Source organism: Haliotis rufescens, unplaced genomic scaffold, assembly GCF_023055435.1.
Source record: "Haliotis rufescens isolate VD_foot unplaced genomic scaffold, xgHalRufe1.0.p SCAF_4, whole genome shotgun sequence".
Taxonomy (NCBI): Eukaryota; Metazoa; Mollusca; class Gastropoda; order Lepetellida; family Haliotidae; genus Haliotis; species Haliotis rufescens.
In genome coordinates this window covers 19,205,380-19,233,324 of record NW_025964112.1, presented here as the reverse complement: position 1 = coordinate 19,233,324, position 27,945 = coordinate 19,205,380, and the positions used below count along the sequence as shown (strand labels likewise).

General features: G+C 43.3%; 1 protein-coding gene across 4 annotated transcripts; it reads right to left on the bottom strand.

The window, feature by feature from the left end:
* Window positions 1-2,104: 2,104 nt before the first annotated feature.
* LOC124132117 (suppressor of tumorigenicity 14 protein homolog) lies at window positions 2,105-26,058 on the bottom strand. 4 transcript variants are annotated; one of them, XM_046495785.2, is made up of 5 exons: window positions 24,562-24,759; window positions 9,612-9,675; window positions 8,628-8,879; window positions 5,938-6,039; window positions 2,105-2,195 (listed from the first exon to the last, which is right to left on the bottom strand). In XM_046495785.2, exons 1-4 carry the CDS (start codon window positions 24,580-24,582, stop codon window positions 5,939-5,941), a joined length of 438 nt encoding a protein of 145 aa, XP_046351741.2. In that variant the 5' UTR covers window positions 24,583-24,759; the 3' UTR covers window positions 2,105-2,195; window position 5,938. The 4 variants fall into 4 exon arrangements, with proteins under 4 accessions (XP_046351741.2, XP_046351742.2, XP_046351740.1 ...); XM_046495786.2 differs by lacking the exon at window positions 24,562-24,759 and adding an exon at window positions 9,878-10,045; XM_046495784.2 differs by lacking the exons at window positions 2,105-2,195; window positions 5,938-6,039; window positions 8,628-8,879; window positions 9,612-9,675; window positions 24,562-24,759 and adding exons at window positions 14,385-14,475; window positions 19,008-19,109; window positions 23,310-23,561; window positions 24,296-24,359; window positions 25,954-26,058.
* Window positions 26,059-27,945: the final 1,887 nt, after the last annotated feature.

Here is a 27,945-nt window from a genome sequence, read left to right as displayed (position 1 = left end):
ATAATATTTTTATAAAAATCGAGTTACTATTCATGAATTAATATATTTTAATGAAACGTTATTATATTGCTTCATTTCATTGGTCATGTAGGGATCACGCGTAAAATGTTACTACATAAGGGCGCGGATGGCTGTGTCCATTACTTTGAGTTGGGAAAATGCAAAGCATGTTTGATCTTAAAACTAACATAGGCAATTCATTTGATTAAATATTGGTAAGTTCACAATTGTATTTGCTTATGTCCAGTTTGTCTAAGGCGACGTAATTCTTTGAAGAATTGCATCTCTTAGCAGCACAAATCCGCATGTCGTGAGTTCAACTCAGAATCAATTCGCTTATCTTGCCCAGGCTCGTTGGTGTAATCATGGAGGGAAAGATCAGCAACATGCCTCCCTTTCCTCCAACAACGCTGAGTGATATGATCGAAAACGGCGTAAAACTAAACTCAGTAATATTTTCTCAAATATACACATGCACAACAGTTAAGCGCCACCATATTCATAGTCTCTTGATTTCACGTGTGGGAATCTGAAATACGAAATATGATGATGTATGACTGAATTAGGCTTCCATAGTTTCATGAACCCACATTTGTCCAGATACAAGGAAAGCGTGCTTTACGTGTTGCTGCAGTTCCCTTACCCTATAAATAGTGAAATTCAAGTTTCAGACACGTGGTTGCATTTTGCTCCTGTGTGAGAATCCCCTTCAAATAGAGGTTGAAAAATCAGCCATGGTGAGGAGAAAGTTAACGAACGCTGAAAGATGGCAAGTGATAGGCATGAAAAATTCTGGCATGTCATGCAGGGCCATTGCAAGTCATCACAGTGTTATCACTAGTTTGATTGTCAAACATGGTCAAACCAATGATGATTTTGATACTTTCAAAGAAGGTCGATTACTCCCTGTGGACCATTGTTTCTGTTAATCTTTTTTTTATCCTGCCTAGCCTATAGGTGTGCTAGATCAACGAAAAGAGTACAGAATCGATATATCCGAAGCCAGGCTGCACGAAATCGAGCTCAAACGGCGAATCAAATTGCTTCATACTTTCATCAGGCTACTCGAGTACGAGTTACTGGTCAGACGATTAGAAATAGTCGCCATGCTCGACGGCCACGTGTTGTGCCGCGCTTTACTAATCGTCATATTGCCAGTAAACCTGAATGATGTACACAGCATCGAAACTGGGCTAATCAGGGCTGGTCACGTGTTATGTTTTCAGATGGGTCCCGATTCACTTTGAACTTCCTTGATCGTGGCGTGGTCATGTCAAGCCAATGTCAACCTGAGACCTCATGACAGGTTTGGCGGTGGATCGGTTATAGTGTGGGGGTGGCATCACTATGACTGAACGAACCCCACTCCAAATGTGGAAGGGTCGTTGGATAGTTCTGTCGGGACAACATACTGACACAATTTGTTGTTCCGTTTGCAAGGCGCGTGGGTCGACGTTTTGTCTTTCAGGACGACACTGCCCGTACTCACCGTGCATGAATCGCCAATGCTCACCTCCAGCAGCTCAGAATGCCATGGCCAGCAATGAGCCCAGACCTTTCCCCAACTCAGCATGTCTGGGACATGATAGGGAGACGTGTGCGTCATAGGTCGCCGACCACATTGACTAAACTTGGCCGGGCGCTGCAAGAGGAGTGGGACAGACGCCTTCAAGTCGCAATTAGCAGACGCATACGCAGTATGCTTCGTCCATCGAATGAATGTTTGACAAATCGTGTCGGTATTACGCACTACAGATTCAAAAGCGCCAATTTACCTGCCCATGTAAAATCTTCGAAAAACCTTTTTAAAACAATCTTTTCTCTTAAACACATTTAAAGTTTATCGCTGCATTTGGTGCTGTTACAAGTCCAAAATTTAAGAAAGAGTTCAGTTCGCATTTATTTTGAGTACATAAGATAACTTTCATAACGATTAAAAGTTGTCCTTATTTCATACATTGTCCTTTGTACATGACGACACACGATAATGCGTTGTTTTATCATGTCATTTCCGTTGTAATCACGGAGTGTATATCGATCAAAATGTGTTCACAATCTATTGAACAATGTTGCAGATGTTGCTGACAAAACAAAAATCCGATAATGGCACATTAAAGCGATTTTATTTTCGATGTTATGGATCATCTCCGACCAACCCTTTCTCCTGCTCCGCCCAAGTAGTGCCGCCGTGTAGCCTGAAACATAAGGAAAACTAGCAATGTAGATTTGATCCCACCAAAAGCACACGTGTGTGCTTGTCTGGAATGAGTGAGTCAGTTGGAGTTTACGCCGCTCTTAGCATTATTCAAGTCATATCATATTAAGGGCACCACAAATGGGTTTCCTGCTTTCTAGCTATGTGAAAAATCGAACCTTTCGTGTAAGGGTGTGTGTGATAGATTACCCCACCACTCCTTCCTTTTAAGTTTAATTGTCGCCAAAGGGAAACACAATCCAGCAAAAACAACCAAATCCACATTGAGCGATTGATTTCAACCAATCCTATATATTGTGTTGTGGTGACACAATGACAGCTGAGAGGAATACATAAAAATGAAGGCTGAGAGGAATGCACACTGTGAAGGCTGACACGAATGCATACAGTGAGGGCTTAGAGGAATTCACACAATGAGGGCTGAAGAGAATGCACACAATGAAGGATGAAGGGAATGCACACAATGAGGGTAGAGGAGACTGCAGACTATGAGGGTAGAGGAGACTGCACACAATGAGGGTAGAGGAGACTGAACACAATGAGGGTAGAGGAGACTGCACACAATGAGGACTGAAGGGAATGCACACAATGAGAGCTGAAGGGAATGCACGCAATGGGGGCTGAACGGAATGCATACAATGGGGGCTGAAAGCAATGCACACAATGAGGGTAGAGGAGATTGCACCCAATGAGGGTAGAGGAGACTGCACACAATGAGGACTGAAGGGAATGCACACAATGAGGGTAGAGGAGACTGCACGCAATGGGGGCTGAAGGGACTGCACTAAATGAGGGTAGAGGAGACTGCACGCAATGGGGGCTGAAAGGACTGCACTAAATGAAGGCTGAAGGGAATGCACACAATGGGGGCTGAAAGCAATGCACACAATGAGGGTAGAGGAGACTGCACACAATGAGGGCAGAGGAGGCTGCACACAATGAGGGCTGAAGGGAATGCACACAATGAAGGCTGAAGGGAATGCACACAATGGGGGCTGAAGGGAATGCACACAATGGGGGGCTGAAAGCAATGCACACAATGGGGGCTGAAAGCAATGCACACAATGAGGGCTGAAGGGAATGCACACAATGTGGGCTGAAGGGAATGCACACAATGGGGGCTGAAAGCAATGCACACAATGAGGGTAGAGGAGACTGCACACAATGGGGGCTGAAGGGAATGCACACAATGAGAGCTGAAGGGAAAGCATACAATGAGGGCTGAGAATGCTGCACACAATGAGGGCTGAAGGATATGCACACAATGAAGGCTGAAGGGAATGCACACAATGGGGGCTGAAGGGAATGCACACAATGGGGGGCTGAAAGCAATGCACACAATGGGGGCTGAAAGCAATGCACACAATGAGGGCTGAAGGGAATGCACACAATGGGGGCTGAAGGGAATGCACACAATGGGGGCTGAAAGCAATGCACACAATGAGGGTAGAGGAGACTGCACACAATGGGGGCTGAAGGGAATGCACACAATGAGAGCTGAAGGGAAAGCATACAATGAGGGCTGAGAATGCTGCACACAATGAGGGCTGAAGGATATGCACACAATGAAGGCTGAGGATGCTGCACACAATGAAGGCTGAGAATGCTGCACACAATGAAGGCTGGGGATGCAGCACACAATGAAGGCTGGGGATGCAGCACACAATGAAGGCTGAGAATGCTGGACACAATGAAGGCTGAGAATGCTTCACACAGTGAAGACTGAGGATGCTGCACACAATAGGGCTGAGAACGCTGCACACAATGAGGGTTGAGAATGCTGCACACAATGAAGGCTGAGGATGCTGCACACGAGGGCTGAGAATGCTACACACAATGAAGGCTGAGAATGCTGCACACAATGAAGGCTTAGGATGCTGCACACAATGAGGGCTGAGGATGCAGCACACAATGAGGGCTGAGGATGCTGCACACAATGAGAGCTGAGGATGCAGCACACAATGAAGGCTGAGGATGCTGCACACAATGAAGGCTGAGGATGCTGCACACAATGAAGGCTGGGGATGCTGCACACAATGAAGGCTGAGGATGCTGCACACAATGAAGGCTGGGGATGCTGCACACAATGAAGGCTGAGAATGCTGCACATAATGAAGGCTGAGAATGCTGCACACAATGAAGGCTGAGGATGCTACACACAATGAAGGCTGCGAATGCTGCACACAATGAAGGCTGAGAATGCTGCACACAATGAAGGCTGAGAATGCTGCACACAATGAAGGCTGAGGATGCAGCACACAATGAAGGCTGAGAATGCTGCACACAATGAAGGCTGAGGATGCAGCACACAATGAAGGCTGGGGATGCAGCACACAATGAAGGCTGGGGATGCAGCACACAATGAAGGCTGAGAATGCTGCACACAATGAGGGCTGAGAATGCTGCACACAATGAAGGCTGAGGATGCTACACACAATGAAGGCTGAGGATGCTGCACACAATGAAGGCTGGGGATGCTGCACACAATGAAGGCTGAGGATGCTGCACACAATGAAGGCTGAGGATGCTGCACACAATGAAGGCTGAGAATGCTGCACACAATGAAGGCTGAGAATGCTGCACACAATGAAGGCTGAGGATGCTACACACAATGAAGGCTGAGGATGCTGCACACAATGAAGGCTGGGGATGCTGCACACAATGAAGGCTGCGAATGCTGCACACAATGAAGACTGAGGATGCTGCACACAATGAAGGCTGAGAATGCTGCACACAATGAAGGCTGAGGATGCAGCACACAATGAAGGCTGGGGATGCAGCACACAATGAAGGCTGGGGATGCAGCACACAATGAAGGCTGAGAATGCTGCACACAATGAGGGCTGAGAATGCTGCACACAATGAAGGCTGAGGATGCTGCACACAATGAAGGCTGAGGATGCTGCACACAATGAAGGCTGGTGATGCAGCACACAATGAAGGCTGAGAATGCTCCACACAATGAAGGCTGGGGATGCTGCACACGAGGGCTGAGGATGCTTCACACAATGAGGGCTGAGGATGCCCACACGAGGGCTGAGGATGCTGCACACGAGGGCTGAGGATGCTGCACACAATGAGGGCTGAGGATGCTGCACACAACGAGGGATGAGGATGCTGCACACAATGAAGGCTTGGGATGCTGCACACAATGAAGGTTTGGGTTGCTGCACACAATGAAGGCTGAGGATGCTGCACACAATGAAGGCTGAGGATGCAGCACACAATGAAGGCTTGGGATGCAGCACACAATGAAGGCTGAGAATGCTGCACACAATGAAGGCTGAGAATGCTGCACACAATGAGGGCTGGGGATGCTGCACACAATGAGGGCTGAGGATGCTGCACACAATGAAGGCTGAAGATGCAGCACACAATGAAGGCTGAGGATGCAGCACACAATGAAGGCTGGGGATGCTGCACACAATAAGGGCAGATATGAGTGCATGTGGCTAGGGATTGGTGTGTGTTTGTACTGAGGACATAAATACATTGAGGGCAGATTAGAATGCATGGACCAAAAAGAAGAATGAATGCAGTAAGGGCAAAATAGTGTTAATACAAAGGGATGTAGACAGAGACATCACAGAAGAATGCTAATAACAGGCCGAAACATTAAAGGAGAGAGTTCACTCTTAAATGTAAGCCTTATGAAGCCCACCTTTCGATTATCAGCAGATTTGCCTTTCGGAAGATGACATGGTTTCGTGGATTTATCTTACCCTAATATTGCGGAACAAATTCATAGTCTGCCTTGAAGCCCTTTCCTGTGACACTGTGATCCGTATGGAAGCCAATCAAAATCCCATACTCGATGTCTGGAACTGAAAATAAATTTAGTTTATATTATATTAAAATCCTGTACATATCAAACTATGATATCGGCTTGGCCTGGCAATCTTTTGGGATTGTTTGAACTTTGACCCTTCTACTTTGCTATATGCTACTTATGTTGTCTCATAGGGCGTCGGGTAGCCTAGTGGTTAAAGCGTTCGCTCGTCACGCCGAAGACCCGGGTTCGATTCCAGACATGGGTACAATGTGTGAAGCCCATTTCTGGTGTCCCCCGCCGTGATATTGCTGGAATATTGCTAAAAGCGGCGTAAAACCATACTCACTCACTCACTCACTCATAGGGCGTCATTGTCACAACTAATTCACAACTAAATATTTCCTATTTCATCACTGTCTTTGAAATAGTTCCTGAGGCATACATCCAAAAATTCCCTTTTAATATGCCCAATTTAAACTTCCAACTGGATCAAATAAAAGATCGCCCAAAATTGACATCTAATCTGGACTTATGAAAGACTTACCCCCTTGAACTAGAAATAAAAGAGACCGGTAAGGCCGCCTCATTGTTTGATATTTAGATCTATGTAGTAATATTCAGAGTGAAGAAAAACTTTCCACAGGACTGTATGGTTGACATGTAGAGGTCATTTCCATAACTGAGCATCAGTGACGAAACTGATGTCCGATGCAATTCTCTCTTTTGACATGTACCACATGTCCCCGGTTTCTTTTGTCAGGTGAAGAATTGACTTGCCTCTGCTAATGACGGGTGCCACGTTTTCGCGAACACCTGGCATCATCACTACTTCACAGTGATTCATAAACACATATTCATGATGTAGTCCGAATCGTACAATGGACTCTGCTTTTGGTAGACATTTCTTGTGATTATGGAAATACTTTTTGTCCTTTTTATTTAGACAGTCTGAGGGTCATCTAACTACAAATGTTATCAACAGAAACAACATAATATGTTTAGAGAATTCCGCACAAATGGAATCCAGTGTTAATTAAACGAGCGAGCATTATCCTGCTCTGAAGATACATGTATCACCCATAGTAGGAAAGTTGCAATTGGCCCTATACAATTACAATATTTCAAATGTTCGTCAGATATGTTCTTGTAATTTGAGAGTGAGGACAATAATCAGAATAATTAGTGTGGCAAAAAATTATATTGGCTCTTATCCGTAGGCCGTCGGTGAAAGCAAGTAGATCAACAAGAGGTGTGTAATGTGCATTTTTTTTAAACCATGACAGTAAGACAGCATTGATCTAGTGATCACGTTACTGTCATGTCATATGGGGAATTAACTATTTGGTTGCGAGCCTTGAAACAAGAGAGGAGAGAACTGAACGTTCCTTTGGGTTTATTCAAGAGTTATATACCCCATAGCTACCCATAGCTAAACAATGCATATGGAATCCCGTTAACGCACATGTTTTTATACCCATTCTTGGGTAATGAAATGCATGGGGCTTGCATAAAAGTCAACTTTTGCATGGAATGCATGCTTTTCTGTGGCAGTTGCGTTTTTGTGACTTGATTCCATACATGTACTACAATATTGAAAACCAAACTTTACTTGTTTGAAACATTCACTAAAATATTGGTGTCACAGGAACTTTTGTTGTTGAGTATATAATTGATCTTATGTGATTTGCTAGCAAAATACTGAAATGTTTATACGTTTGGCACTTGACACAAACCCAACATACAGTTGAAACCACTGTCAGGGATTTTTTTTATATATTAATTCCCGAATAGCATAAACCATTAAATGAGCAGTTGTCTTATGTACATACAAAGGTTTGTGAAAAATCTGAACCTCCTATAATTTGACTTTTGTTATCTCTATTACCACTGTTCGTTTGCGAGATTACGGGATTATGTCTTCCAGAGGCAAGGGAGTTAATAAAAGTACAGATTCCACCCTTCCCGATCTGGGCTAGAATTTCTGGGCTCGATCGTAGCGCCACCAGTGGCCATTACGAGTTATGTGCCGTCTCCCGCCTATTGACCAATCAGATTCGACCTCTCATATCACTTGCAATTTCTTCAAAGAAAACGGCGGCGCCCAGTCAAGACGATCTTATCGTTAATCAAGATCTATATTGAAATAAAACGCGTCTTACCTCGCGAAGACATCAAAATAACGCTAGCACCTGTATTAAAAACATAAACAGATTTTGCAAATATCTGTCGACGCCCAGTTGACGATACACATGCTCTGCAAATGCTGCAATCGACCGAAATCAGCACGGCAGTCGCTACATTGTTTATGAACCGGATGTCGATTTCGTTTGCGCGATTTTGATGGGGATAATGCAGTTATATCAGTCAACATATAACTCTATAATTCCAGCCTAGTTCGGTAAGGGTGGAAACTGGACACATGAATATCAACCATATCCAAACTATAAATTATATTTGTTGCATTGGACTTTTATTGTCAGTTAACTCCCTTGCCTCGGGAAGATGTTTGAAAAAATGGCCACGAGAGTTGCATGAGCCGTCATGCTGCTTGTCCCGGAATGACACCAGTGGTAACAAATTGGTATGACATGCGTCCGAAGTGCCTCTAAACCGACCTTAACCTGCTGGGTACACACTTACCCCTGATTGTCAAAGGTGACTGTCCACAATATTCCTTGTGGTCTATTTTAATGTAGTCAGAACAATGTCCAGTGGTTCCCTCGATGTCCATCTCGTCAATGACCAGGACAAGGGTATATATGTCGCCGGTCGGCGGGATGTTCAGCTCCCAGATCCCTTCGTAGTCGTTGTGGTAGTTGCTGGGGTAGTTTGGGGTCTTAATTTTTCCGTGAAAATCTCCTAACTGCATCACCTCCGTCTCTATTGATAAGTCTGACATGAAAAGGAGAATTCGGGATAATAATTTGAAGATAATGCACAGTCGACACTACACCTGTGCGAAATCTTAAAATCGCAACAATAGAGAGTTGCGTTACGCCGCAAAACTCCAGTTATATGACGTCGGCCCCGTATAACTTGATACTGGGCCAGGAGATACAGCCATAGCAAAAACAACGATCCACGCAGCAGTGGTAAATGTAAATGCCCTCACGTAACGGTAGCTTAACCATGCCACTGTTGTTACAAACATGGGGATCGTGTCAATGCTACATAAGCGATAGTCACCAAGCGATGTCTCAAATAAGAATTTAACAAGGATACATTTTTTTTTCATTTATTTTTTACAGTTTCATATGTTCAAACATTTTCAATCAAGATACACAATTAACATTACTAAAAAGAGGAATGCCAGCCTTTGAAATAGGAGTGGAAGACACAACATTGAAACAATGTTGAATTAAAGCTCATTCCAAACTCTCTGAGTGCCGCCAATTCCAAAATATCAAAAGGTAAAAGAAATTTCAATCCGATGATATTTTCAGATTGGATTGCTATGTGTTGACTGGAATAATCAATTTGATGGATTCATTAACATATAACCACGTTAGCATTGGTCTTTGATCCTTTGCCATGTTGGGATCGGTTGGAAAGCGTTGCCTGAAATCTGCTCTTAAGCAACCGTTGATCCAAGTTGGTGTATTTACCATAACAAGAAAACCTCACCTTCAGCCAGTACTAAGACAGCGCCCAATAGGAAGCAAGCGACGATAGCGCTGACATCCATTCTCTGAAAATGTCACCGATTCACTTAATAAATAATAGGAAAGATGTTTACTGAACCTTGTTGTCGAACATTTGTAAACACGTGGAAGAGAAATTGAACTTAAAACATTTTTCTGTAAATATTGCCGGCTGCTCAGCTTAAGAAACGTTTGCAATAAAATTACGTATCTCATCCTGGGAAAATGTGTAAACTAAACTGTGTCCACCTGACAAGTGCGATCTTCCCGCTGTGATGTGCACGTTTCGGTCGAGGTCGAGAAGGTCTGTGATACGTCTGTAGTGTTACTTCAAGGTATAACCACACTGACTAGTCAACCTCGGTTTGAGATGCAAATCTACAGAATCTGTGGGCGTAAGCAGGACTTGTACGTCTGACCTTGACATTGAAGGGGATCCTCTCAACTCTGACCCCTCCCAGCTGTTATGACACTTTGAGGGATGCGGCGATTGGCTGTCAGATTATTTAAGCATATAACGTGATGATCAGAGTGTCAATTTACGTAGTCATCCTTGGACAACATCGATCATAAACAGATATGACATTAACAACCGCATTTATATGATGTTAAACATAATTTCCGTTTTGTCGTTTTTAGTGGTGAAAAGTCCAAAGTGGTGCAGGTCATAGGCGTGTTAAATCATGTTGAAATATTTACGGCTTAGATACAGACAAACCACGCAGAGCGTGAGTGAGTTGGGTTTCACTCCGCACTTAATTGTTTAATTTGAGTTTGAGTGAGGGAACAGCATTTCAGGTATATGACAGCTTGGTAAGGGAGGAAAGCCAGAAGTGATGCAGATGTTTAGAACTTTGGAGAAACCCACGGGCACAGGTGAATAGTCGTGTCGAATAAAGAAATTGAACATAATTATGATCATCGGAATGTGGTGGTACACTTCAGGGACGCGGGAGGGAAGTTCAGTATTATGACAGTCTCCCATGGGTAGAAGAGAAACGCATTCACATGCATGGGTGTGGTGTTAAGAGACCAAAGATCATAATCTGGATTACCTGGGATTACCTGATCCTGATAGTTAAGGGGCACAACTCTTCAAGCCACGTACGGGAAAATATGTTTAGCACCCCTTTGAACAATATTAAGTTATTTCAAGGTTTTTCAAATGTTAGAGAAAAGGGCTTTAGATCCTAGACGCTTACTACTTCTGCGTGCACGTGTACTGTGCTCACAAACCAGGGCTGGTCGCCGTGGGCTGGGTTGTTTATTTGAAACAGAAAGCTATATATTTTCTATCACCGCTTCAAGACATACAATGTTTACTCCGAGAGGAAGAGACAAACATTTACTTGATGACGTGGTCATTGAAATGTTAAAATGTTGTGAAAATGTAATAACTCCTTTCCTACGAAATTTGTTCAATAAGTTATTTGATTCTGGATTATTCCCTCAGAACTGGACGAAAGCTATTATCCTTCCACTACATAAGAAAGGTAACAAAAATAATCCAGATAACTTTAGAGGGATATCTCTATTGTGTACAATTAGTAAGGTTTACACAAGTGTCTTAAACTCTAGACTTACAAACTGGGCTAATATAAGAAGTAAATTACCCGAGACACAAGCAGGCTTTAGACAGGGATATTCTCCTGCTGACCACATATTCATGTTGAATGCAATTGTTAACAAATGTTTATCAAAAAGAAAAGGAAAATTATACGTTGCTTTTGTGGATTTTAAAAAAGCGTTTGATTCAGTAAATCATCTTTAACTATGGGAGTGTCTGCACTTTGTAGGCTTGGGTGGAAAGATGATGAGAGCACTTAAGGGAATCTATGCCTCCGTGAAAGCGTGTGTGAGATGTAATGATAACATTTATACAGAATATTTTGATTGTCCTAACGGAGTTAAACAAGGCTGTATATTAAGCCCTCTATTATTTTCCTTTTTCATCAATGAACTGTCAAATGATGTTTCATCACATGGGAAACACGTCGTACAATTATTTCCTGACTTGTTTGAAATATTATTATTATTGTTTGCCGATGATGTTATTCTTGTCTCTGACACAGTAACTGGTTTACAGAACCAACTTAATATTCTTGATACCTTTGCAGATTCACATGGATTAACGTTTAATTTAGATAAAACGAGTGTTGTTGTATTTAGACGAGGAGGGCGGTTATCTGTTAATGAGAAATGGTTCTATAAAGGCAAACGTATTTCAACCGCCAACTCCTTTAGATATCTTGGGTTTGTATTCTCATATACATCAAAGATGAACCAATGTGTTTCAGATCTAGCATCAAGGGGTAAACGAGCTTTAATGGAAATATTTCGCAATCTACGGAAGATTGGTTTTGTTGACACTTCCGTTTTCTTTAAAATATTTGATACTCAGATTCAACCTATTCTTTTATATGGTGCGGAAATATGGGGCGTAGACAGATTTGAAAAAATAGAACAAGTGCATATTATGGCTTGTAAGAAGTTTCTTAACGTTGGTTTGCAAACCCCAAATGCTATTGTGTATGGGGAATGCGGTCGGTACCCACTACATGTAAATGCTATGTGTCGTTCTGTAAAGTATTGGCTAAAACTTATTGAAATGGACGAAGATAGGTTACCAAGAAAATCTTATAATATGCTTGTATATAACGACAAGTGTGGTCGTCATAACTATGCTTCTTCTATTCGTTCCATATTATTTTCTCACGGATTCGGAGTAGTTTGGCTCAGTCAAGCTGTTGGCGACAAACCATCATTCATGAATAGTTTTAAAAACGTTTTGATAAATATGTTCTACCAATCATGGAATAGTACTATCAAGGCTAGTTCTAGGTACATTCTGTATAAAGAATTTAAAAGTCTCCTGGAACCAGAAAAATACCTTTCCATTATTACTGAAATAAAATATCGAAATGTTTTGATAAGGCTTAGAGCCGGGCTACTAAGACTTCAGGTAAACGAAGGTAGATGGGCTGATATTGACTTACGTTTACGACTCTGCCCCATATGTGAAGCAAGTATAGAGAATGAATATCATTTTACTTTAGAATGTGAATATTACAACGATATTAGACATCTGTTTTTACCAACAACATTTTGCCATAATCCAAATATGCATAAATTTAAAACGCTACTGTCATCTTCGTGTAGACAATTACTTGGAAAACTATGTAAATACCTGTATTACAGCTATGAAAGAAGACGTAATTATGAAAAGCCTGTAAACCTGTAAATTTGTACCTGACATTACCTTTTTTCATGTACCACACTATTCCAAATGTATGTATTGTATATGGGCCAGTGGCCTTGGTACAAATAAAGACTTCTTCTTCTTCTACTTTAAACAACGCAGGATACGCTCCTCTTTCCGGGGACACTTGGTATCATCACTGTTTTATAGTGATTCATAAACAAAGGCTTCTGATGTAGTCGAAAGCGTGCAATTAACTCTGCTTTTATCATAGATTTCTTTTCATAATTGAAAAAGTTAATTTTTGTCGTTTTTAGTGTGATATGATCGAAAACGGCGTAAAACTAAACTCAGTAATATTTTCTCAAATATACACATGCACAACAGTTAAGCGCCACCATATTCATAGTCTCTTGATTTCACGTGTGGGAATCAGAAATACGAAATATGATGATGTATGACTGAATTAGGCTTCCATAGTTTCATGAACCCACATTTGTCCAGATACAACAAAGAAATAGTCTACATGTAGCTCATCGCCATGCTCCACGGCCACGTGTTGTCCCGCGCTTTACTAATCGTCATATTGCCAACAAACCTGGATGATGTACACAGCATCGAAACTGGGCTAATCAGGGCTGGTCACGTGTCATGTTTTCAGATGGGTCCCGATTCACTTTGAACTTCCTTGATCGTGGCGTGGTCATGTCAAGCCAATGTCAACCTGAGACCTGATACAGGTTTGGCGGTGGATCGGTTATAGTGTGGGGTGGCATCACTATGACTGAACGAACCCCACTCCAAATTGTGGAAGTGGGGTTAGCGCAAGGAAGGGTCGTTGGATAGTTCTGTCGGGACAACATACTGACACAATATGTTGTTCCGTTTGCAAGGCGCGTGGGTCGACGTTTTGTCTTTCAGGACGACACTGCCCGTACTCACCGTGCATGAATCGCCAATGCTCACCTCCAGCAGCTCAGAATGCCATGGCCAGCAATGAGCCCAGACCTTTCCCCAACTCAGCATGTCTGGGACATGATAGGGAGACGTGTGCGTCATAGGTCGCCGACCACATTGGCTAAACTTGGCCGGGCGCTGCAAGAGGAGTGGGACAGACGCCTTCAAGTCGCAATTGGCAGACTCATACGCAGTATGCCTCGTCCATCGAATGAATGTTTGACAAATCGTGTCGGTATTACGCACTACAGATTCAAAAGCGCCAATTTAACTGCCCATGTAAAATCTTCGAAAAACCTTTTTAAAACAATCGTTTCTCTTAAACACATTTAAAGTTTATCGCTGCATTTGGTGCTGTTACAAGTCCAAAATTTAAGAAAGAGTTCAGTTCGCATTTATTATGAGTACATTATATAACTTTCATAACGATTAAAAGTTGTCCTTATTTCATACATTGTCCTTTGTACATGACGACACACGATAATGCGTTGTTTTATCATGTCATTTCCGTTGTAATCACGGAGTGTATATCGATCAAAATGTGTTCACAATCTATTGAACGATGTTGCAGATGTAACTGACAAAACAATAATCCGATAATGGCACATTAAAGCGATTTTATTTTCGATGTTATGGATCATCTCCGACCAACCCTTTCTCCTGCTCCGCCCAAGTAGTGCCGCCGTGTAGCCTGAAACATAAGGAAAACTAGCAATGTAGATTTGATCCCACCAAAAGTACACGTGTGTGCTTGTCTGGAATGAGTGAGTGAGTTGGAGTTTACGCCGCTCTTAGCATTATTCAAGTCATATCATATTAAGGGCACCACAAATGGGTTTCCTGCTTTCTAGCTATGTGAAAAATCGAACCTAAGGGTGTGTGTGATAGATTACCACACCAAGTTTAATTGTCGCCAAAGGGAAACACAATCCAGCAAAAAAAAACAAATCCACATTGAGCGATTGATTTCAACCAATCCTATATATTGTGTTGTGGTGACACAATGACAGCTGAGAGGAATACATAAAAACTGAAGGCTGAGAGGAATGCACACTGTGAAGGCTGACACGAATGCATACAGTGAGGGCTTAGAGAAAGTCACACAATGAGGGCTGAAGAGAATGCACACAATGAAGGATGAAGGGAATGCACACAATGAGGGTAGAGGAGACTGCACACACAATGAGGGCTTAAAGCAATGCACACCATGAGGGCTGAAGGGAATGCACAAACTGAGGGTAGAGGAGACAGTACACACAATGAAGGCTAAAAGCAATGCACACAATGAGAGCTGAAGGGAATGCAAACAATGAGGGCTGAAGGAAAAACACACAATGAGGGTAGAGGAGACTGCACACAATGGGGGCTGAAGAGAATGCACGCAATGGGGCTGAAGGGAATGCACACAATGAAGGATGAAGGGAATGCATACACTGAGGGTAGAGAAGACTGCACGCAATGGGGGCGGAAGGGACTGCACACAACGAGGGCTGAAGGGAATGCACGCAATGGGGGCTGAAGGTAATGCACGCAATGAAGGCTGAAGGGAATGCACACAATGAAGGATGAAGGGAATGCATACACTGAGGGTAGAGAAGACTGCACGCAATGAGGGCTGAAGGGAATGCACACAATGAAGGCTGAAGGGAATGCACACAATGAGGGTAGAGGAGACTGCACACAATGAGGGCTGAAGGGAATGCACGCAATAAGGGCTGAAGGGAATGCACACAAAGAGGGCTGAAGGGAATGCACGAAATGGGGGCTGAAGGGAATGCACACAATGAGGGTAGAGAAGACTGCACACAATGGGGGCTGAAGGGAATGCACACAATGAGGGCAGAGGAGACTGCACACAATGGGGGCTGAAGGGAATGCCCAAAATGAAGGCTGAAGGGAATGCACACAATGAGGGATGAAGGGACTGCACACAACGAGGGCTGAAGGGAATGCACGCAATGAGGGCTGAAGGGAATGCACGGAATGAGGGCTGAAGGGAATGCACGCAATGAAGGATGAAGGGAATGCACACAAAGAGGGATAAGGAGGCTGCACACAATGAGGGATGAAGACAATGCATACACTGAGGGATGAAGAGAATGCATACACTGAGGGCTGAAGGGAATGCACGCAATGAAAGATGAAGGGAATGCACACAATGAGGGGTGAATGGAATGTACGCAATAAAGGCTGAAGGGAATGCACACAGTACAATGAAGGCTGAAGGGAATGCACGCAATGAAGGCTGAAGGGAATGCACGCAATGAGGGCTGAAGGGAATTCACACAATGTGGGCTGAAGGGATTGTAAAGAATGAAGGCTGGGAAGCCTGTACACTTTAAGGACTGAGGAGACTGCTCACATTGAGGACTGCATACAATGAGCGCTGACGGGAATGCACATAATGAGGGCTTTGGAGAATGTACGCAATGAGGGCTAAGGTGTCTGCACACAATGAGGGCTGAAGGGAATACACACAATGAGGGCTGAAGGGAATGCACGCAATGAAGGATGAAGGGAATGCACACAATGAGGGATGAAGGGAATGCACGCAATGAAGGCTGAAGGGAATGCGCACAATGAGGGCTGAAGGGAATGCACGCAATGAAGGATGAAGGGAATGCACGCAATAAAAGATGAAGGGAATGCACACAATGAGGGGTGAATGGAATGCACGCAATGAAGGCTGAAGGGAATGCACACAGTACAATGAAGGCTGAAGGTAATGCACGCAATGAAGGCTGAAGGGAATGCACACAATGAGGGCTGAAGGGAATTCACGCAATGAGGGCGGAAGGGAATGCACGCAATGAGGGATGGAGGGAATGCACGCAATGAGGGATGAGGAGGCTGCACACAATGACGGATGAGGAGGCTGTACACAATGAGGGATGATGGGGGCTGTACACAATGAGGGATGAGGAGGCTGCACACAATGAGGGATGAGGAGGCTGCACACAATGAGGGATGAGGAGGCTGCACACAATGAGGGATGAGGAGGCTGCACACAATGAGGGATGGGGAGGCTGCACACAATGAGGGATGGGGAGGCTGTACACAATGAGGGATGGAGGGAATGTACACAATGAGGGATGGAGGGAATGTACACAATGAGGGATGGAGGGAATGTACACAATGAGGGATGGAGGGAATGTACACAATGAGGGATGGAGGGAATGTACACAATGAGGGATGGAGGGAATGTACACAATGAGGGATGATGGGGGCTGCACACAATGAGGGATGGGGAGGCTGTACACAATGAGGGATGGAGGGAATGTACACAATGAGGGATGATGGGGGCTGCACACAATGAGGGATGAGGAGGCTGCACACAATGAGGGGTGAGGAGGCTGCACACAACGAGGGATGAGGAGGCTGCACACAATGAGGGATGAGGAGGCTGCACACAATGAGGGGTGAGGAGGCTGCACACAATGAGGGATGAGGAGGCTGCACACAATGAGGGATGAGAAGGCTGCACACAATGAGGGATGGAGGCTGTACACAATGAGGGATGAGGAGGCTGCACACAATGAGGGATGAGAAGGCTGCACACAATGAGGGATGAGGAGGCTGCACACAATGAGGGATGAGGAGGCTGCACACAATGAGGGATGAGGATGCTGCACACAATGAGGGATGAGGAGGCTGCACACAATGAGGGATGAGGAGGCTGCACACAATGAGGGATGAGAAGGCTGCACACAATGAGGGATGAGGAGGCTGCACACAACGAGGGATGGAGGCTGCACACAATGAGGGATGAGAAGGCTGCACACAATGAGGGATGAGGAGGCTGCACACAATGAGGGATGAGAAGGCTGCACACAATGAGGGATGAGGAGGCTGCACACAATGAGGGATGAGGAGGCTGCACACAATTAGGGCTGAAGGGAATACACACAATGAAAGATGGGGAGACTGCATACATTGAGCACAGAAGGGAATGCACACAATGAGGGTTTTGGAGAATGCACGCAATGAGGGCTGAGGAGACTGCATACAATGAGGGCTGAAGGGAATGAACGCAATGAAGGCTGAAGGGAATACACACAATGAGGGATGGAGGGAATGCACGCAATGAAGGCCGAAGGGAATGTGCACATTGAGGGCTGTGGAGACTGCACACAGTGAGGGATGAAAAGAATGCATACACTGAGTGATGAAAGGAATTCACACAATTTGGGCTGAAGGGATTGTTAACAATGACGGCTGGGATGCCTGTACACATTGAGGACTGAGGAGACTGCATACAGAGAGGGCTGAAGGGAATGCACGCATGAGGGCTGAGGATGCTGCACACAATGAGTGGTGAGGATGCAGCACACAATGAGGGGTGAGGATGCAGCACACAATGAGGGCTGGGGATGCAGCACACAATGAAGGCTGAGGATGCAGCACACAATGAAGGCTGAGGATGCTGCACACAATGAAGGCTGAGGATGCTGCACACAATGAAGGCTGAGGATGCAGCACACAATGAAGGCTGAGGATGCTGCACACAATGAAGGCTGGGGATGCTGCACACAATGAGGGCTGAGGATGCAGCACACAATGAAGGCTGAGGATGCTGCACACAATAAAGGCTGAGGATGCAGCACACAATGAAGGCTGAGGATGCAGCACACAATGAGGGCTGAGGATGCAGCACACAATGAAGGCTTAAGATGCAGCACACAATGAAGGCTGAGGATGCAGCACACAATGAAGGATGAGGATGCAGCACACAATGATGGCTGAGGATGCAGCACACAATGAAGACTGGGGATGCTGCACACAATGAAGACTGGGGATGCTGCACACAATGAAGGCTGGGGATGCAGCACACAATGAGGGATGAGGATGCTGCACACAATGAAGGCTGAGGATGCAGCACACAATGAAGGCTGGGGATGCTGCACACAATAAGGGCAGATATGAGTGCATGTGGCTAGGGATTGGTGTGTGTTTGTACTGAGGACATAAATACATTGAGGGCAGATTAGAATGCATGGACCAAAAAGAAGAATGAATGCAGTAAGGGCAAAATAGTGTTAATACAAATGGATGTAGACAGAGACATCACAGAAGAATGAATGGATACAAAAAAGAATGCTAATAACAGGCCGAAACATTAAAGGAGAGAGTTCACTCTTAAATGTAAGCCTTATGAAGCCCACCTTTCGATTACCAGCAGATTTCCCTTTTGGAAGATGACATGGTTTCGTGGATTTATCTTACCCTAATATTGCGGTACAAATTCATAGTCTGCCTTGAAGCCCTTTCCTGTGACACTGCTGTCCGTATGGAAGTCAATCACAATCCCATACTCGATGTCTGGAACTGAAAATAAATTTAATTTATATTATATTGAAATCCTGTACATATCAAACTATGATATCGGCTTGGCCTGGCAATCTTTTGGGATTGTTTGAACTTTGACTCTTCTACTTTGCTATATGCTACTTATGTTGTCTCATAGGGCGTCATTGTCACAACTAATTCACAACTAAATATGTCCTATTTCATCACTGTCTTTGAAATAGTTCCTGAGGCATACATCCAAGGATTCCCTTTTAATATGCCCAATTTAAACTTCCAACTGGATCAAATAAAAGATCGCCCAAAATTGACATCTAATCTGGACTTATGAAAGATTTACCCCCTTGAACTAGAAATAAAAGAGACCGGTGATGCCGCCTCATTGTTTGATATTTAGATCTATGTAGTAATATTCAGAGTGAAGAAAAACTTTCCACAGGACTGTATAGTTGACATGTAGAGGTCATTTCCATAACTGAGCATCAGTGACGAAACTGATGTCCGATGCAATTCCCTATTTTGACATGTACCATATGTCCCCGGTTTCCTTTGTCAGGTGAAGAATTGACTTGCCTCTGCCTGTGTTTATGACGGGTGCCACGTTTTCGCGAACACCTGGCATCATCACTACTTCACAGTGATTCATAAACACATATTCATGATGTAGTACAATGGACTCTGCTTTTGGTAGACATTTCTTGTGATTATGGAAATACTTTTTGTCCTTTTTATTTAGACAGTCTGAGGGTCATCTAACTACAAATGTTATCAACAGAAACAACATAATATGTTTAGAGAATTCCGCACAAATGGAATCCAGTGTTAATTAAACGAGCGAGCATTATCCTGCTCTGAACATACATGTATCACCCATAGTAGGAAATTGGCCCTATACAATTACAATATTTCAAATGTTCGTCAGATATGTTCTTGTAATTTGAGAGTGAGGACAATAATCAGAATTGTTAGTGTGGCAAGAAATTATATTGGCTCTTATCCGTAGGCCGTCGGTGAAAGCAAGTAGATCAACAAGAGGTGTGTAATGTGCATTTTTTTTAAACCATGACAGTAAGACAGCATTGATCTAGTGATCACGTTACTGTCATGTCATATGGGGAATTAACTATTTGGTTGCGAGCCTTAGACAAGAGAGGAGAGAACTGAACGTTCCTTTGGGTTTATTCAAGAGTTATATACCCCATAGCTCTACCTTTACAACATTAACTATTTCTCTGATGTTGTAATTTCCGGCAGTGTTATCTGTCCAAGGCTGACAAAGTTGACTACACAAAGAAGGTGGTAAGAATATAGTCTCAGTATTGCTAAAAAGAGTTGATTTTGATTACAGTTTTAGCCGATGGCCAAACATGTGCCAGCTGGTAAGAAAACACGCATCAGTGCTTAACCAAGAGAAGAGAGACCGTAATTTGAAGCGCGAGAATGCGTTAGCTGTGGTTGATTAGTGGCGTTATAAACGAGATATACTGGTCTAGCAAGTTGCAAATATAAGAATTTTCTTGCTAAGCTTAATTTGTGAAAAATATAAGAAACATTTAAAGAAAATGTATGCACTGTAATAACAGCAACAAGCAATTCTTAGAGAAGAAGAGAGCGTGATCACTGGCTACCTGTACAGAAGGATATGTCCCTAGTAAAAAGCAGTGTCTGAAATATTTATGCAGTCATAATGTCCCAAACAACAGAAATCGCTGTAGGGATCGAAGTGGGGTACAACGTCATTCGTCACCATTCGTCCCTTTCCGTAACGTGCCGAAAGCCCGTGTAACTACAAATAATTTGTTGTCAGAATCCCTCCTTACTATGTTTTGTTTATAAGTATGATTTGTATCTAAACAAGATAAAAATACAAACTAAGACTCCTGTATGTGTTGAAATGGTTTAATTTGCCATACTGACTTCAGAAAATGCGTGATTTCATATAAAAAAACCATGAACATGCCAAAATGTTAATTTACAAATCAATAGCGTGTGTCTCCACCTCTGGTTGCGATGGAAGCAACACATCTGCGTCTCATGGAATGGCCCAGGCGTCGCACAAAGTCCTGTGGGATATCTGTCCATATCTGCTGGAGCATGTTTCGAAGTTTCTGGAGTATCTGTGGAACACGTGGTTGACGTCGAAGGCGCCGATCCATCTCATCCCATATGTGCTAGATTGGTGAGAGATCAGGGGAGCGAGCCGGCCAGGGGATGACATTCACGTTGTTTTGTTGAAGAGCATGCTAAACAAGTCGAGCAATATGAGGCCGGGCGTTGTCATGTTGAAAGGTAATGCCTGGCCATGACGACGCAAAAACGATAGAACAACAGGGCCGATGATCTCGTCGCGGTACCACTATCAAACGGGTCCTCTGTCTTGCTGTTATCCCACCCCATACCCTAACGCTGCCGCCCCCGAACCGATCTTCTTCGATGACACAATGATTGACGTTCACCTCGACGTCGGTACACTCGAATCCGTTAATCGCTGTGGCTGAGGTGAAAACGAGACTCGTCAGTGAATAGAACTTGTCCCCACTGCATGGCCGTCCAGCGTAGACGCTGTCTGCACCACTGTAGACGTGCTTGACGGTGGTTTCCTGTAAAAATGGGACATCTGGCGGGTCTTCTGGCGACGATCCCTGCATATCAGAGGCGACGACGTTTGTGAAGATATTCGTCGAAGGCCAGGGTTGCTTCTTGCAGTCACTGTTGCTGGCTGGAATCGATTTCGTACGTGTGTTGTTTGAATCCAGTTGTCTTGTCGAATATTGGTTACGCATAGCCTGCCATTCCGAGGATGGTCTCTGGCTGCATTCGTCTGTTGCCTACGTTGCCATATACACCAAATGGTGTTTCTGTGGACGTTAAATTGTCTTGCAACATCACGTTGACTCGATCCTGCTTCAAGCATACCAATGGCTTGCAGGCGCTATTTTTTTCGGACAGGCGTGGCATTTCGTAATGTTAAATAATTGCGTATTTTTGTTGTTTTTCTGAGTGGTTGTTGTCAGCACGATGCTAAACAATGCATATGGAATTCCGTTAACGCACATGTTTTTATACCCATTCTTGGGTAGTGAAATGCATGGGGCTTGCATAAAAGTCAACTTTTGCATGGAATGCATGCTTTTCTGTAGCAGTTGCGTTTTTGTGACTTGATTCCATACATGTACTACAATATTGAAAACCAAACTTTACTTGTTTGAAACATTCACTAAAATATTGAACAGGAACTTTTGTTGTTGAGTATATAATTGATTTTATGATTTGCTAGCAAAATACTGAAATGTTTATACGTTTGGCACTTGACACAAACCCAACATACAGTTGAAACTACTGTCAGGGATTTTTTTTTTATTAATTCCCGAATAGCATAAATCATTATATGAGCAGTTGTATGTACATACAAAGGTTTGTGAAAAATCTGAACCTCTTATAATTTGACTTTTGTTATCTCTATTACCACTGTTCGTTTGCGAGATTACGGGATTATGTCTTCCAGAGGCAAGGGAGTTAATAAAAGTACAGATTCCACCCTTCCCGATCTGGGCTAGAATTTCTGGGCTCGATCGTAGCGCCACCAGTGGCCATTACGAGTTATGTGCCGTCTCCCGCCTATTGACCAATCAGATTCGACCTCTCATATCACTTGCAATTACTTCAAAGAAAACGGCGGCGCCCAGTCAAGACGATCTTATCGTTAATCAAGATCTATATTGAAATAAAACGCGTCTTACCTCGCGAAGACATCAAAATAACGCTAGCACCTGTATTAAAAACATAAACAGATTTTGCAAATATCTGTCGACGCCCAGTTGACGATACACATGCTCTGCAAATCCTGCAATCGACTGAAATCAGCACGGCAGTTGCTACATTGTTTATGAACCGGATGTCGATTTCGTTTGCGCGATTTTGATGGGGATAATGCAGTTATTCCAGTCAACATATAACTCTATAATTCCAGCCTAGTTCGGCAAGGGTGGAAACTGGACACATGAATATCAAACATATCCAAACTATAAATTATATTTGTTGCATTGGACTTTTATTGTCAGTTAACTCCCTTGCCTCGGGAAGATGTTTGATAAAATGGCCACGAGAGTTGCATGAGCCGTCATGCTGCTTGTCCCGGAATGACACCAGTGGTAACAAATTGGTATGACATGCGTCCGAAGTGCCTCTAAACCGACCTTAACCTGCTGGGTACATACTTACCCCTGATTGTAAAAGGTGACTGTCCACAATATTCCTTGTGGTCTATTTTGATGTAGTCAGAACAATGTCCAGTGGTTCCCTCGATGTCCATCTCGTCAATGACCAGGACAAGGGTATATATGCCCCCGGTCGGCGGGATGTTCAGCTCCCAGATCCCTTCGTAGTCGTTGTGGTAGTTGCTGGGGTAGTTCGGGGTCTTAATTGTTCCGTGAAAATCTCCTAACTGCTCCACTTCCGTCTCTATTGATAAGTCTGACATGAAAAGGAGAATTTGGGATAATAATTTGAAGATAATGCACAGTCGACACTACACCTGTGCGAAATCTAAAAAATCGCAACAATAGAGAGTTGCGTCACGCCGCAAAACTCCAGTTATATGACGTCGGCCCCGTATAACTTGATACTGGGCCAGGAGATACAGCCATAGCAAAAACAACGATCCACGCAGCAGTGGTAAATGTAAATGCCCTCACGTAACGGTAGCTTAACCATGCCACTGTTGTTACAAGCATGGGGATCGTGTCAATGCTACATAAGCGATGGTCACGAAGCGATGTCTCAAATAAGAACTTAACAAGGATACATTTTTTTTCATTTATTGTTTACAGTTTCATATGTTCAAACATTTCCAATCAAGATTCACAATTTACATTACTAAAAAGAGGAACGCCAGCCTTTGAAATAGGAATGGAACACACAACATGGAAACAATGTTGAATTATAGCTCATTCCAAACTCTTTGAGTGCCGCCAATTCCAAACTATCAAAAGGTAAAAGAAATTTCAATCCAATGATATTTTCAGATTGGATTGCTATGTGTTGACTGGAATAATCATTTTGATGGATTCATAAACATATAACCACGTTAGCATTGGTCTTTGATTCTTTGCCATGTTGGGATCGGTTGGAAAGGCGTTGCCTGAAAATCTGCTCTTAAGCAACCGTTGATCCAAGTTGGTGTATTTACGATAACAAGAAAACCTCACCTTCAGCCAGTACTGAGGCAGCGCCCAGGAGGAGGCATGCGAGGATAGCGCTGACATCCATTCTCTGAAAATGTCACCGATTCACTTAATAAATAATAGGAAAGATGTTTACTGAACATTGTTGGCAAACATTTGTAAACTCCTGGAAGAGAAATTGAACTTAAAACATTTTTCTGTAAATATTGCCGGCTGCTCAGCTTAAGAAACGTTTGCAATAAAATTACGTATCTCATCCTGGGAAAATGTGTAAACTAAACTGTGTCCACCTGCGAGTGCGATCTTCCCATTGTGATGTGCACGTTTCGGTCGAGGTCGAGAAGGTCTGTGATACGTCTGTAGTGTTACTTCAAGGTATAACCACACTGACTAGTCAGCCTCGGTTTGAGATGCAAATCTACAGAATCTGTGGGCGTAAGCAGGACTTGTACGTCTGACCTTGACATTGAAGGGGATCCACTCAACTCTGACCCCTCCCAGCTGTTATGACCCAGGACACTTTGAGGGATGCGGCGATTGGCTGTCAGATTATTTAAGCATATAACGTGATGATCAGAGTGTCACTTTACGTAGTCATCCTTGGACAACATCGATCATAAACAGATATGACATTAACAACCGCATTTATATGTAGTACAAAGTGGTGCAGGTCATAGGCGTTTTAAATCATGTTGAAATATTTACGGCTTAGATACAGAGAAGCCACGCAGAGCGTGAGTGAGTTGGGTTTCACTCCGCACTTAATTGTTTAATTTGAGTTTGAGTGAGGGAACAGCATTTCAGGTATATGACAGCTTGGTAAGGGAGGAAAGCCAGAAGTGATGCAGATGTTTAGAACTTTGGAGAAACCCACGGACACAGGTGAATAGTCGTGTCGAATAAAGAAATTGAACATATGATCATCGGAATGTGGTGGTACACTTCAGGGACGCGGGAAGGAAGTTCAGAATTATGACAGTCTCCCATGGGTAGAAGAGAAACGCATTCACATACATGGGTGTGGTGTTAAGAGACCAGAGATCATAATCTGGATTACCTGGGATTACCGGATCCTGATAGTTAAGGGGCACAACTCGTCAAGCCACGTACGGGAAAATATGTTTAGCACCCCTTTGAACAATATTAAGTTATTTCAAGGTTTTTCAAATGTTGGAGGAAAGTGCTTCAGATCCTAGAGCTTACTACTTCGGCGAGACCCACGTGCACGGGTACTGTGCTCACAAACCAAGGCTGGTCGCCGTTGGCTGGGTTGTTTATTTGAAACAGAAAGCTATATATTTTCGATCACCGCTTCAAGACATACAATGTTTACTCCGAGAGGAAGAGACAAACATTTACTTTTAACAACGCAGGATACGCTCCTCTTTCCGCGAACACTTGGTATCATCACAGTTTTATAGTGATTCATAAACAAAGGCTTATGATGTCGAAAGCGTGCAATGGACTCTGCTTTTATCAGAGATTTCTTTTCATAATTGAAAAAGTTAATTTTTGTCGTTTTTATTTCCAGGGCGCCTAACATGTACAGCAGTTTCGTTGTTTTTTTAACCCGAGGAAACATGATATTTTAACAAAGTTTTACGACAGTTGTTAACATCTAAAAACCAAACATATGACTAAAAATATAATGTAATAAACGGTCTTTGTGTGTAAATATTTACCTGTGGGTGTAAGCCGCGAAGACGTGATTACAGCAGGACAACAGGACAGCTTCTTCCGATGGGACAGATGGCGTCGATAGACCTGACGAAAGATGGTGACCGTTCACATATGATGACATTGATTTGACGGGTAAGTGAAGTATATCTGAGATTTGGCTGCCGGAGTGATGTCATTGTGGCATATTGACGTCTTGGACATTACAATAACAGAGTACTAGATGTTTGGTGTTTAACGAGATAAAATTCGTGATTGCTCTCAATGAGATATGGCTTCGATTCAATCTATGATTGCTGAATAGCTTCCTTGTTTTCATTACTGAACGGGTAACAGCTACAAGAGGGTAAACCTAGGGTAAGGAAAAGCAAGTTAGGAGCTTAGGGGAATAATGCCTAAAGGTTTGCGTGTTTGTTTGTTTGTTGTTGTTTAACGCCGCACTCAGCAATATTCCAGCTATTTGACGGCGGTCTGTAAATAAACGAGTCTAGACTAGACAATCCAGTAACTGATATCATCAGCATCGATCCACGCAATTTGGATACAATGACATCCATCAACCAAGTCAGCGAGCCTGATCAGCCGATCCCATTAGTCGCCTCTTACAAGCATTGTCGGCTCATATTAATTTCAAGCATGGGTTGATGAAGACCTATTCTAACCGGATCTTCACGGGAGATGAGACCTAAGAGACATGCTCGGTTTCAGGGGTGCGTATCCTCCCTTTTTGAAGCACGCTAAACACTTAAAGACTTGGAAGCTTTACCGTTATATCAGGCACACCAAGTAAAGCCGTAATATAACAGAGCGAGAGAGCAAATGGATTTACGCCGCATTAAAAATAGTTCAGCCACTCCAAGGCAGATATCGCTTCACACTTTGTACCCATGTGGGCAATCGAATCCAGGTCTTCGGCGTGAAGGGCCAACGCTTTAGCCGCTGTGCCACCCACCCGTGCTTTTAACACTATAACTGACTCATTTTAAAACATGCATTCAACAAGAATATAACGACTACCACACGCAAATTGTTTCGTGGATACTTTCCATCTATTTAGAACATGTATACCTGTGTGATCACAAAATACACCTTTTGTTAAAAGTTTGTATCCGCACTACAAAGAAGCGGGATCGGCCATATATGAACAGGGGGTGACGAGAGTCAGCAAAACGCATGGAGAAAGGTAGTCACAATCGACATACTGTCTTAGAAGGGTCAGTGTTTGCATGGACAGGTCAGAAGTAATGACCAGACAAATGCCGAAATTCCGGTAGTTAAGGTGCTAGAATACTGAACGCTGTGCTGAATTCACAATAGTATGAAGGACATTATATTCAACATAAAAAAGGTACAGTAGTATATATAACGTATCATTAAAAGAGCAAGAGAGGGGAATGGTGTTTAACAGTCAGCAGTTGTCCCGCTATATCATGAGACGCTGGAATGATCGTGAAGGGGCAAGTCAAACCAGTTACCTAAAACCAACAGTAAGAATCAATGCAATGACATGTCTAATAAGAACATTGGTTGATATGATGTTAACAAAGGGATAGATTGATGTAGGTATTGGACAGACATGTCAGAACTATGAAAGATGTGACCTAACACAATGATAGGTTTAAGAACAATTCTAGCTCGAACATGGAACATACAGTGTTGGAATAATTGTAAATATTACATAGGAACAATGGTATGTCGTGTCTAGATTTGTAAATTACATTTAAACAGTAGATGATGCGATGTTCAGCCAAGGTGATAAAACAGCCCAAAAGGCACAGTCTTTGAGGAGACCACTTTGCTAATAATAATTGTTATGGAGAAGAGTTAAAAATGTCTGCTTTGAACATTCTTTCAGGTTCAAAGAGTGAGTGAGTACTGTTTTACTCCATTTTAACATTATTCCAGCAATATCACGGCGGGTGACACCAGAAATGGGCTTCACGCACTGTACCCATGTCGGGAATCGAACCCGGGTCTTCGGCGTGACGAGCGAACGC